General features: G+C 41.1%; 1 protein-coding gene across 2 annotated transcripts in view; it reads right to left on the bottom strand.

Moving 5' to 3' along the window:
- Positions 1-1,055: 1,055 nt before the first annotated feature.
- Positions 1,056-12,712, bottom strand: part of LOC129720519 (adenomatous polyposis coli protein-like) — a 57,753-nt gene continuing 46,096 nt past the window's right edge. The window contains exons 5-7 of one of the 2 annotated variants that reach the window (XM_055672007.1): positions 11,905-12,663; positions 11,226-11,847; positions 1,056-2,145 (exon numbers count right to left, since the gene is read on the bottom strand). In XM_055672007.1, the coding sequence (XP_055527982.1) occupies positions 11,242-11,847; positions 11,905-12,663 (1,365 nt within the window). In that variant the 3' untranslated portion in view covers positions 1,056-2,145; positions 11,226-11,241. Of the gene's footprint in view, positions 2,146-11,225; positions 11,851-11,904; positions 12,664-12,712 lie in introns of both variants that reach the window. The other variant, XM_055672004.1, reaches the window with a different exon arrangement.

The following is a 12,712-nucleotide window of genomic DNA, read 5'->3' on the forward strand; positions in this document are numbered from 1 at the left end:
TTAGTCTTGTTTTTTTTCTATCATTTTGGCATTATTTTTGTTCCATTTTAAATTTCTTCTAAGGTAATATTGTCTCAGTGTTGTTCCATGTTTATTTTATTTTTATTCCATTTCTAGTTCAATTTTTATTTATTTATGTACTAACCACTTTTGATGTTTTATCCTAGGAAATAACACCTTGTTAATTATTATCAATTGCCCAGAAGCTCAGTTACAGACTGAGTTACAGTAATAAACAGATGATTTCCGATTTTTATTGACTTCTAATTGAAATGCACACGCAATGTAATTAGTGTCACAATCAACCCACTCTCGCTTTCCATTGCGTTCTACATTTGTCCCATGATTGGCAGCAAATTGAGCCACTCTGTGCCGTTTAATTTGAACCACGAACAAAACGTGATTGGTCGGTGATTAATCCGCGGGAGGCATAATTTCAGGCTATTAAAAAGGAAAGAATGGAGCAAAAAAAAACAGCGCAGCTGCGTGTGCGTACTTGACTTTTATGGGATTTTAAAAGCGTCAATAAAAACACCTGCGCCTGCACTTTACGCCGAATCAATTTGTTAATCAATTGATTGGAGCTATAAAACTGTAAGTTTTCCCACAAATTATATAACAGAAGAAAATAACCACCGGCACTGGTGTACGTAGGTATAAAATTATCGCACCTGACCTAATCTACATACATTCGCGGGATTAGAAAGGGTTCATAAAAATAGCACTCACCTGCGTTCTGTGTTGGCATGGATTGTGTAATTACGGAGAACCACCCCAATTAGCATAGTGGACCGATTCTGGTTCGTTAGTACGCAGCTTACACACGTTTCCTTAAGCGAGTGGCCCCGAGCTTGGTGCGGGATAAGCTGGATTATATAAAATGATAGATTTTATGACTCATTTCACTTGAATAATCCGTGCGTTGAACACTATTATTCAAACTGAACCACTTCTTTTTTAGACAGAAAAAATGACTGTCATTTTTTTTCCACTCAATGGTTACTTTGATTGTGGAAGATTTGATTTGGCGTTCGGACTCATCAAAACAGTTCGTGTAATGGTTAATATAATTTTATTTCTTAGCCGGTATGGGATTTTTAAATAATTTCTGACAACAGCATTTTTTTCCGCCGAAAATTTCGCTACAGATAAGCGCAAAACCTACTCTACTTTTGCAAAGAACTGTGTTATAATACTCGAATGTTTTATATATAGCACAAATGTTTTCCAATAACAGTTTACTTCTGCTTATCCGGTTCGAGAGTAGAGCATAAGTTGTTTAAAATTTGATATGATTATCCAAACACAAACTAAAAACCGGTGACAATATTTAAAATTGAAAGTAAAAACTCATATCAAATTAAAATTAGGATGAGCGGGTTTCTTCTGCTCGTAAAAAAACAATAACTGTTCAAAACCCTAAAAAATATCTCAACTCTGTATTGGCTCTCGACCCTGCACTGGCCGGTAAATCTATCGCGCGAGACATATTAAGCATCAATTGGTGCGTATATAAATGCAGAAAAGTTACTACTATCTATCCAATATCTATTAAGTGTATAGGTAAGCGGTAATAATAGTAGGTATAATAGTAATGATAGCGAAAGTTCGCAGAGACCTAGCGCAGCGAACAAATCTACAAAGCCTACATTCCACACATACAGCGGTGGCTTTCAGTTTAAAGTTGATACAATTGTCTCCTTCGCTTCTATCGCTACAATTTTATTCATCACAAAACTTACTTTACTAAACGCCTCGACATCTTGGTCTCGGTTGTCGTTACTTTTTTTCTCTGCAATCTTCCTCTGTTACAATCGATGAACGTTTTGGGACTAGAATAGTTTGTTTCGATTTGTTCTGTTTGATATTGTTTACTGTTGTTTTATCAAGCGTTTGCTTTTCCAAAGAGGAAATCCTAAAATGTTGTGTTCCGTTCGTTCATCTTCGTCTGAGTCTTCAAAGTGTGCGAGTAAGTTTAAATCTAAAGGAGGAAATCTCTTTTGTTTCATTTTTTTTTTCTCTCTCTCTTCTCAAAGGAACCTTTCCGGGTGCAAAAAGACTGGTCCGTTTTCAATTCGTCGTTGGATTAAACCTTCACGGTCAGAGTTGTTCAGGATTCAAATTGCACAAACATCCGCAAGAAATCTGAAAGAAAAAGTTCAAAGTTATTAGATGTTGTTTGAAGTTTAAAATGAGGAAAATTGATACAGGAGGACACTCCAAGAAATTAACAATGATAAGTTTCGATCCAAAGTTCTCACACATCTTTCGCCCAGAAATTTCATTCAAAGTATTAAAATGTATACTAGAATCGAAACATATTTTTCTTTTAAGAAACAGTTTCTTCAAACCGTCGAGATAAATAAATTTGAGATGTGGATATAATGAATTTTGCCCAAGGACTACAATATTTCTCAAAAGCATCCTTAGAATCCGTAGAAAATCAGCGAATACATCAAGTGATTAAAAACAGTGTTTTGAACAAGAAAATCCATGGAGATAAATAAACGTCTCCAACAGAAACAATATTAGACATGAAAAAGTTTTTGGGTAAAAAAAAAATTTCACCTTTCTTCAAGTTATATCATTTTCACAGTTTCGTAATACGAACATCATTTCGTGTTGGGAAACAAAAGAACCAGATAGAGCTCTCTTGTTACAACTTGGAAGGAGGACAATCAAATTCTTCAGGTAGCAGCACTCTCAGCTACGCAACAGTATATCACGCTGTTGCGTGTTACATTTTGCGGCTAGTAACAAAATTCCGTTCTAAGCTCGAAAAGGTGCTGTGAAGTCGAGCTATAACCGTCTTTCATGAGACGTTTCAAAATTTTGTATTAAGTGAAATAAATTTTCCAAAACACAGCCAGTACTTTTTACTGCTTTTGAAGCAGACAGTCCATTTTCGTCTTGACAATGGAGCAATAAACAATAGAGTTCTTGCTGGAAGAACTTTTTTCCCATTAAGAGTGCCCATTTTGAAATGTTGTCAAAAGTTGCAGGTTAAAATAAAATCTTAAGTTTGAAGAAATCTGAGCTGAATTAAAATACTTTTCCAACATTTAAAACAAAAATCAGACCATTTCCTGAATGTTATCTCTTGACAGTCTTTTGTCATTATTTAGATATAAAAAGAGTTAAAAACTTCAGACCAAACCCCCAAACGTGAGTGTAGATAAACTGAGGATAAGCTGCCAATCCCTCACTCGAGTTGGCGCTAAATCCATACATTTTCAATAGTAGAACTTTCCGTGTTGAACCCGCAAACATGATCACGAGTTCACTCCACAACTACATTGGTACGTATGGACAGCAGCGAGACGAGACTGTGTACTACCAGAATGTCAGAGGCTTACGCATAAAAATACACAATGTTCGCCTACGTCTCTTGAGCTGCGACTATGACGCTGTGATTTTGACAGAAACCTAGCTTCGGACGGATATCCAGGATTGCAATGTCTTTCCTCAGCTCGTCGATCTTTCCTCAGCCGTATCGAGTGGAGGCTTGGAACTTACAAGGAACTGGAACTGTGCAAGGCTCGCAAGCTGGTTAGCCCGTGAAGCACCATACGTAGTTTTTCGTCATGGATTGAAGTTCGTCATCTACGGCCTCTAGCCACGTTCCTCGCTCTGGTCGAACTTTGACTTCGTGAAACGTCTTGGGCGGATCTAGTGGGAGGGAGTTGCCAGCAGTTGCTTTGTACCTAGTCAAGTAGTTGTACCCCAGGATATCATCCAAATTCAGCTTGCGAATGAATTGGACTGGTATTGAGCAGATATACGCTAGAGCCGTTTCAGACCGTAGATTTAGTCGATGAGTACGGAACGGCTTTTCTCTACTAAGGTTCGGTTGAACCTCTTTACCATTTTATTGTGACGTATTTGGTTTGACTTGACTGCTGTTCTGCTTGTAGTAGTTTTTTTTCTGATTCGTCGCAAAACACTTCCTTCCTTAATTCACGTTTATCCGAGATATTGACTTGCCGATCGTTGCAATAACAGTAGCTTCGTACTCCCCGGCTCGATCGAAAATTTCATACTACCTTTTCAGCAGAAAAAACATCCTAAATTGACTGTAGTAGTCATCTATGAATCTAAAGAACGACTGAAGAAGACGCTGTGGATCCACCATCGCTGGACGAAGTGGAGAAAGCAGTTAAAGAGTTGAAGAACTGCAAGGCAGCTGGTAAAGATGGCAGCGAACAGCTCTATCGTGCAATCCATCCGATCATGCTGGAAGTGCGGACTGATAATGAATCGCACTCGGACTAGTTGGAAAGTCTGGTATGTCCGATATACAAAAAAGGCCCCCGCCTGGACTGTACCATTTCTCCCCACATCCTGCTCAATAAACTGAGGCCGTTGCAGGAAACTTCTGTTGGTGAATACCAATCAAATTTTCACTTTGTGACTTGCAGACTCACCACCTGTACATAGACTTTAGGGCAGCGTACGACTCAGTTAAGAGAAATTAGTTATGGCAGATAATACTCGAAAATGGTTTTCCAACAAAACTCACTAGACTGGTTCGTGCCACCCTTGATAGTTCCACATCAAGCTTCAGGGTTTTCGGTGAGATATCGAATGCTTTCGTGACGTTAGATGGTTTGAACCAAAGTGACGGATGTTAAAATAATTGTTGAACATCGCATTGGGAGGTGCCTGCGCAGGCCTCGCCGTTTGCGGTCTTATGTATCTAAACAAAAATTAAACGCTCTAGTGAAGAATATCGGCGGTTAACCTCTAGTCTTTACAAATCATATGTTTCGGGAGTTCAAACAGACTTGCGCAGAAATCCGAAAAAATTTTGGAATTTCGTTAATTCAAAACGGAAAAGCCGCTCAACTCCTTCGGACGTCTATTTGGAAGTATCCTGCTTGGACTCTGATTCTTGTGAGCTTTTTGCGAAGTTCTTCTCCTCAGTATTTGCCACGGATTGTGCCTCAAATGACGATGCTCGGCGTGCCGCGGCTAATGTGCCAGCCGACCTTGTTAATCTTGACATACATTTTTGAGGTAACGCATGACATGATTACCACCGCCGTTAAAAAACTTAAATGTTCGGACACTGTTGGTTCCAAAGGAATACCAGCTGTTCTTTTGTGCCGTTGTATTGATATTCTGGCTGCTCCATTTTGCACAATTTTCACCCGACCTTTGGCTCAAGGGAAGTTTCCTGAGGTATGGAAGCACTCCTATATGTTTCCGGTTTTTAAAAGTGGTGATCGACGAAATGTCAAAAACTATCGTGGTATAACTAATCTGTCAGCTTCGTCTAAATTGTTTAAAATCATTGTAAACTCTATTATATTGAATTGCACACGCAACTACATTTCTTCGGACCAGCATGGTTTTATTCCTGGAAGATCTGTATCAACAAATCTGATGGATTTCACACCGAATTGCATTTCTGAACTCGACCGAAACGTACAGGTTGATGTTATTTACACGGACCTCAAAGCTGCCTTTGACCGAATTGATCATCGAATACTGCTGAACAAAATTTCCCGTCTTGATGCTTTATCACGGTTTGTTAAATGGCTTAAAACATTCCTGTGCAATAGAATTTGGCAAGCTAAGCTTGAATCAGGTTGTATCGTCTGCGTTCACGAACAAGTCCGCTGTACCACAGGGTAGTAACCTAGAACCGTTTCTTTTCATTATTTTCTTCAATAATGTTGCTGATGCACTTGGGATTGGTTGCAGATTAGTTTACGCCGATGATTTGAAAATATACTTGACGATTCGCACCATCGAGGATCGTTATCGTCTACAATCACTTTTAAATGCCTTTGTGACGTGGTGTAAACTGAACTCTCTAATTTTAATTACTGCAAAATGTGAAGTGATAACCTTTCACCGCATTGAAACGCCAATAATTTTTGATTAGGCTGTCGACGGAGAAGTGCTGCGTAGAGTCGATAACGTCAACGACCTTGGAGTTATTCTCGACCGAAAGCTGACATTCGATAGACACCGTGCTGAAATTGTTTCGAAAACAAGTCGGCAATTAGGGTTCATCACAAAAATTGGACGTGACTTCAAGGATCCCCACTGTCTAAAAGCTCTATACTGCTCACTTGTACGGCCTCTACTAGAAAACGTAAGTGTGGTTTGAAGTCCGCACCAGCTTTCGTGGAACCTGCGCCTCGAGCGTATATAGAGACGTTTCATCCGATTGGCGCTGAAAGAATTACCTTGGCGTGGTCCTACGAATCTGCCACCGTACCCGGATCATTGCCGCCTGCTTGGACTTGACACTCTAGAACGCCGCCGCAAAGTACAACAGGCTGTATGCATTGCCAAGATCCTGAATGCTGAACTGGATTCCCCGAAGTTTTTTTTTGTTAGGGAATCAGGATTACGTTGTCCATTGATGTGAACTTTTGTAATATATTCCAGTCAATTGCTATGCGTGTCCCTTTGCAAAATACAATGACCACTATTGTTGTGAGTGATCAGGTACCTGCCCCGACACGCTCCCAGTCAGGTAAAATATGGTTTATGAAGCCAATCACCTTTCCAGGATTCAAAGACCAAATCTCTTTGGGCTATAAGAAGCCACTGCCAAGAAGCCTTGATCTGCGTTTAAATAATGCACAACAACTGCAAAGCAGATGTTCCGATGTCTCGCGTTCCGAAGTTCCCGAAGTTGCTGTCATTGATGAATTTTCGTGCATCTCAACGTATGCTGAGGCCCTTCTCGATGCTTTCGAACCAATTCCATCGTACGAACTATGGTTATTATGAACCTGTTGCTTTTTGTGTGAGAACATTCACGAGTGTCGAGCATCTTTTTGAATTTGATTTGCCTAGTCATATTTTCAAACATAGATTAGCTAACTCTAGTTACTTTTAATGGTTATCCTTTTTTCATTAAGACTTTATGTCAGATGATACGCTTAGAAATAAACAAATAAATTACACGGAGGGCTGGCGTGCAGAGAAGCGGTACCATCATCACGAAATTGCGTTATAGCCAAGCGGATAAAAAACGGCAGTCTATAATTGACTGGGCATGTAGCTAGAATGCCGCAGGAACGATCAGTGATATATGTTTATTATTTATTTATCAGGAATCCTGATAGAGGCCATTGACTTCTGGATAGACCTCCACTCGAACCTACGACGTCTGGCTTGTTGGGCCATCATACCTCGAGGCCATTATACCACCAGACCTTTCATGTGGTGTCCTTGGGCTCTTAGCACCTTATCAATACCATGCTTACTGGGTTGTGGGAAATATCTGGCTTCTATCGTTTCCAATGAACTGTGACCGGATTCAGCAAAAATTAAGGCAACGGCTAAGATACCACCTCCCACCAATCCTTCCGGAGAGCTGATGCTAGATGTGATTGGGAGAAGTGTCAAAAAGTCAGACCCCACTCACACACTACGACTCGACGCAGGAAATCGTAGTATCTGCTGATGCTACCTCCATCTATAATTCCGCACCAGCTTCGGAACGGTTTTCAAAAGGTGATCCAATACGCAACGAGAGCACTAGCTACTGAGAACCGATTGCAACGCTACTACTCCACGACTTCTCGTCAAAAACGTCACAACGCTGATGTTTGACAATGCTGTCGTGGTGTCACGACTAATATTCCAGTACGTGAAGTCAGACGAGAGTTACGTTATCGCCAGCATTCGGTTGGGGGATGATTTGAGGTCAATTCCAATCAATACAGTTAACGCGCTGCCTTTCAGTTTTAGAGTCGTCGCACGGAGAGCACAACGTAAAGTATATCAATATATCATCAACGATTGGCCAAAGCAAAATTTATTCAGCGGCAAATTCTATGCCAGCGCGGATTCGTTGAGTTGAAAAGGCTAGTGTATATGAAAAATATGAAAATATCACAAAAACCACGGGATCTCGAGGTCAGATTAGGTAATATATTCGATTGGCATTTTTTTTTTTTGGAATTCTCTCCATGTACTTTCCCTCTGCGAAGACCAATAAAAAAATCGCTTGGTCTAATCCTTGTCTTCGGCATCTAAATAAGCAGCGTTCCACGGTGTTGCGACATTTTTGTAAAGCACGTTGCCCGGTTTCAAAGCATCGATTCAACCAAATCAGATTTTTTTATATAAAATATAACCGCTTCCTCTACAAACGGTACACCTTTAGGATGCAGGGTACCCTAGACGAAATTCATGATTATTTTGGTCGTTCCTGAAATATAAGCTCAAAGAAGGTTTACCAGTAGATGTTTCTTGGTGATTGTCACGGCAGCACACTTTTAAAAATGTACTCTCTAATACCAAGTCGTCGAGTTACTGCTGCCATTGGTGAACTGAAATCATCAATATAGTTTTTATCCGAAACGTTAGACAACGACTAATTTAGTCGAAATCTCGTCGACTTGCTTGCGAAACATGAGTAACGGTGCTCAAATAGAACCGCAGTATACACCGACCGAGTAGGCCACAGAATACTTTTAGCTAAACTGGGAAAAGTTTGAGTTTCATATGCTCTCGTGCAATGGCCTGGTTCCTATTTCATGAATCGAACACTCTGTGTGAAGATAGGAATTAAGTTTTCAGCGCAGTTCATGGATGTCTCTGGAGTCCCACAAGGTAGCAACCTAGAATCGCTGCTCTTCATGTTATTCATCAATGATATTTCTTTGCTGCTTCCGGAAGGTTGCCATAAATTGTACGCCGATAACGTTAAACTCATTCTGCGAACTGCGTTGAGCTTCAGCAACTAGTAGATATTTTCAGCCAATGATGTTCTAGAAAGATGTTCTCCTTTCTGTAATCATTCAGAAATGTTCTTCTTCTATCGAACAAGGAAGCCAATCTTAATTGATTACGTTGTATCAGCCTCTATCTAGAGTGACACGAATTCGAGAACTGGACTGCGCTGTTTGTTAAACAGCACTACCTACAACGATATCATCGCTAAAGCTAATCGACACCTCGGATTCATGTTTAACCGATGCCGCCTTTAGACGAGCTTCTGTCATACCTTTAAAAAGCTTCAATAAATGCCTAAAAAATGCTCGTAAAGATTTATAGTGATTTTACCAAAGTCCGTTCAAAAACTAATTTGGGCACTAGAGGGTTAAGATCCGTTTTGTTTTTGGTCGCTGTCTTTCTCTCTAGTGCGAATTTCTCTATCTTGGAATTCTGCTCCGTTGTATGGTGTCCATTCCAAAACTCCTGAATTGCTAGAATTGAGTCCGTGCAACGTAAATTTATACGATATGCGCTAAGATTACTCCCTTGCCAGTCTACTCCCTTGCTGTCGGCTTTTAGAAATGCAAACTTTTGAGCAGAGACGATTCGAGGTGCAAACTGCATTTATTGGTAAAGTGCTTCTAGATCACATCGATGCTCCGGAAATCTTTGACCAGTATAATCCTTTAAGGGGTTTTAGAGGACCCTATTTGATGAAAAAAATCCTTTTACACATATAGCCGAAATTTACCTACAAAACCCATGTTAATCACACATTTCAGAAACAAAATTGCAAGTGCTTCTTTTTCTCTCTAAATCAACGTTCTAACCTTAACACTATTGATTACGAATCTCAGCTTTCCAAGGAAACCAACAGAATTGAGCTAGCTATCATTCTTCTTGTGCTAGACCTTATCAAAAGCAAACATAACCAAAAACTGGAAAAAGTGAATAACTCTGCAGTAGGTAAATTTTGGCCATATGCGTAGAAAGATTTTTTTTCATCAAATAGGGTCCTCTTTCACCCCTTAAGGAATTTTAAGTGAGCTAACACCCTGTATAAGCCTTCGGTCTAAGAGCCAAGAAAATCCCTGCTGAACCTGCCTCAATTCAATGCACAATATGGTTAATTCGACCCGATACGCTTTATGTCGGCAGTTTCAAAACAGTGGCATAGCGTTCAATGATTGATGTAGCTTTTAAAAATAGAATTCGAGTTAGGTTGTCTATTTGTAATAATTTATTGACATTGTTCTAGCATCAAGTTATTCGTTAAGACACACACTCTGTCAGATAAATTTTAATAAATTGAAGAAAAAAAAACATTTGCAAAAAGGTTATAACCTGTGTATCATTAAATAGAATTGAAACTCAAAGCTCACGGAGTTTGTTACACAAACTGTTTAGTGCACACTCCGTTACTAAACTTACATGACAAATTCATTATCATTTTAAGCAGATGGTTATTAAAGTCAAACTTAATTTTCACAGTTCGACAATTCGAAATAGGTGGCAAATCATAAGTTTTCTAACCGCGACATCAGTTTTATTAGGTCGTTCTCCACCAAATGTGCCAAATGTGTAGGAACAAGTATAACGAATAACTCTTCTTCTCCTGAGAAGTAGCAGCGTTGCTGAACACTGCATCGAAGCTAACATAAGTAGAATCTTCTTACAAACAATATGGTGATGATATGAGGTAAGGGGTTTACTTTTGCATGAATCAAACTCCCTAGCTTTTGATAATCATACTGTTTACAGTCACATTTATCATGCATTCGAAGGTTTCATGTCTTTTTTAGGAAAGACCTGTAAAAAACGCACCATCGGTGACTCCCGTTTTCATCAAGTTGAACATGGAGATTGGGATCCAGTTCAAGCACTTCTTCGAGAGACAAATGACGTGGTGTATCGCTAGCAACAACCTCTGGGATAATGGATATTGCTTCTTCAGTGGAGTTCATCGTCGAAACTTGTTATTATGGAATATATGCTATTTATCTCAATAAAATGCACGGAGCGTTTTCATGCTGATCGGAAAGATAGATTTTATACTCCACCAAATATCCACTTTGGTGGATAAGAGAGCAATCGATGTTAGATAATTCAGATCACCATGATTAACGGTAGGTTACATAGCCTACAGTGATTCTTCTTAGTTTACGGTGACTCACTTGATCGGATCCGCAGAATGATTAAGCTGAGGGCTATTCCGTCCCAGCACATTCATCAAGTTTTTCAAGTTAGTTTTCTCCTGTTTGCATCGTATGGACAAATACCGGTAGCACGAAATCCTTTAGCAGAATTTTTTACTGCTGCGGATTTAACGAATGCTTCCTTTCCCGAAACTGGCACATTCCGTACGTTTACTACTTTTCCTGGATTTCTCTTCACAAAATTGTTCATTACTTGAGAATAATATTTCATCTAATGGCTGTAACTTATGTGACATGTGATTTTAACTTGATTCTCACCTGCTCGTTCAAGAAAACTTGTGTTTCTGGTATGACTGATGTGATAAACAGTGATAAACCCACCTTAAAATCGCCCTTCTCATCGGGTTCCCGTCTTCACGGCCGATGCGGCCGTCCGGACAAACGCATTCCGCACTCCATCCAGCTTTCCCTTCAGCACGTCCGGGTTGGACTTCATCGTCAAATTGGTGCGCTTCGGCATTACGAGACCACTCTTCCGTCGCATTGGTATCAGTGAACCGGGACTGACCGCACCCGCGTTCGGTGTGCCGATTTGCTCTTGCGACGAGTTGGAACTAATCGGAGTGCTCAACCGGCCACCACCGGTATTCGGTTTCTTGTAGTCGACCAACGATGTTCGAGCCGACGACAGTCGGAAGCGAGAACTGAGCGGGGTACTTTCTTCGCTCGTCGGAGTCGCGGTTCCGGTTGGTGTGCCAGGGACCGTTTTACTAGCATCCATACTGACGCTTTTGTGCAAACTAATGCGCGACGTTTTGCCACCGGCCATCGCGGTCAGACGGGACGAGGAAGCCGAACTAGGGATCATCGATCCCGGCCGACGGAGTGATTTTGCCGGTGTGGAAGGAGCGGATGTTACTATTGGCACTTCCGGATTCGTTGGCTCGTCCTGGGTGAAAGTACCCTGTCGGATTAGATGAGGTTCAACCGAGCTCGGTGTGAGCTGCTAAAATACAAAGTTATTTAATTTCAACTGAGAAAAGGGAGTAGAAGAGTTTACCTTCGCTTTGGAGCTGCCTTGGAAGGCACCACAAGACCACTGCCGGTCACGTACAGCACCGCTGCCATTCAGTTCAAGCGAATTTCGTTTGGACCCTACGCTGGTTCGAGCTTTCAGAGGCTGCGGGCGACTCCTAGATTCAATGAGCGAAGTCTGACTTCTTAGCTTGGGAGTTGTCTGAACAACAACCGGAGGTTCCTTTTTTGCAATTGAATTTCTCGTTGGATTTGCGGGCGCGGAAACAACTTGTCTCCGATAGGGTGACACATATGCGGGTTTTTTTGTGCCGCGAACCACCTTGGAGGCATCCACCGCCGGAGAGGGATTGATTTTGCTGACTACTTTCGTAGCAGTTGGAACCTTACTTGGGCTGGCAAGTGGAGTTTTGTTTTGAGTGCTTGGGACTGGCTCCTCGGCAGGAGGAATGGTGGGCAGCTTCTGCTCGAGCGAAGCTCTTCGGCGGCATTCCTGAATGGTATAGGTTAATGGTTCATCATCGTCGTCCAGCGCGTGGATAGGCTCGGGAGTGACGACACGTTCCAGTGACATCGGTGCCGGCGAGTGAAGAGTTATTGGAGAAAATACGGCTGGCGTTGCAATAATGCTTGACAGTGGAGTACGCGGACGCTCGTGGCCGTTCAGCAACGGGAGGATGCTAGCGTTGATGACCTGGGTTTCGTAACGGGATTTGTTCTCCTGGCGACGTTCTTTTGAGGACTTTTTCGGGGAAGGTGTTGACGGTGCACTTGGCGTTGGTGTCTATCAAAAAAAATTAAATAAGTTTTCATTCCTTAAAACTAAACAACAC

The sequence above is a fragment of the Wyeomyia smithii genome, chromosome 1 (genome assembly GCF_029784165.1).
Source record: "Wyeomyia smithii strain HCP4-BCI-WySm-NY-G18 chromosome 1, ASM2978416v1, whole genome shotgun sequence".
In the NCBI taxonomy this organism is placed as follows: domain Eukaryota; kingdom Metazoa; phylum Arthropoda; class Insecta; order Diptera; family Culicidae; genus Wyeomyia; species Wyeomyia smithii.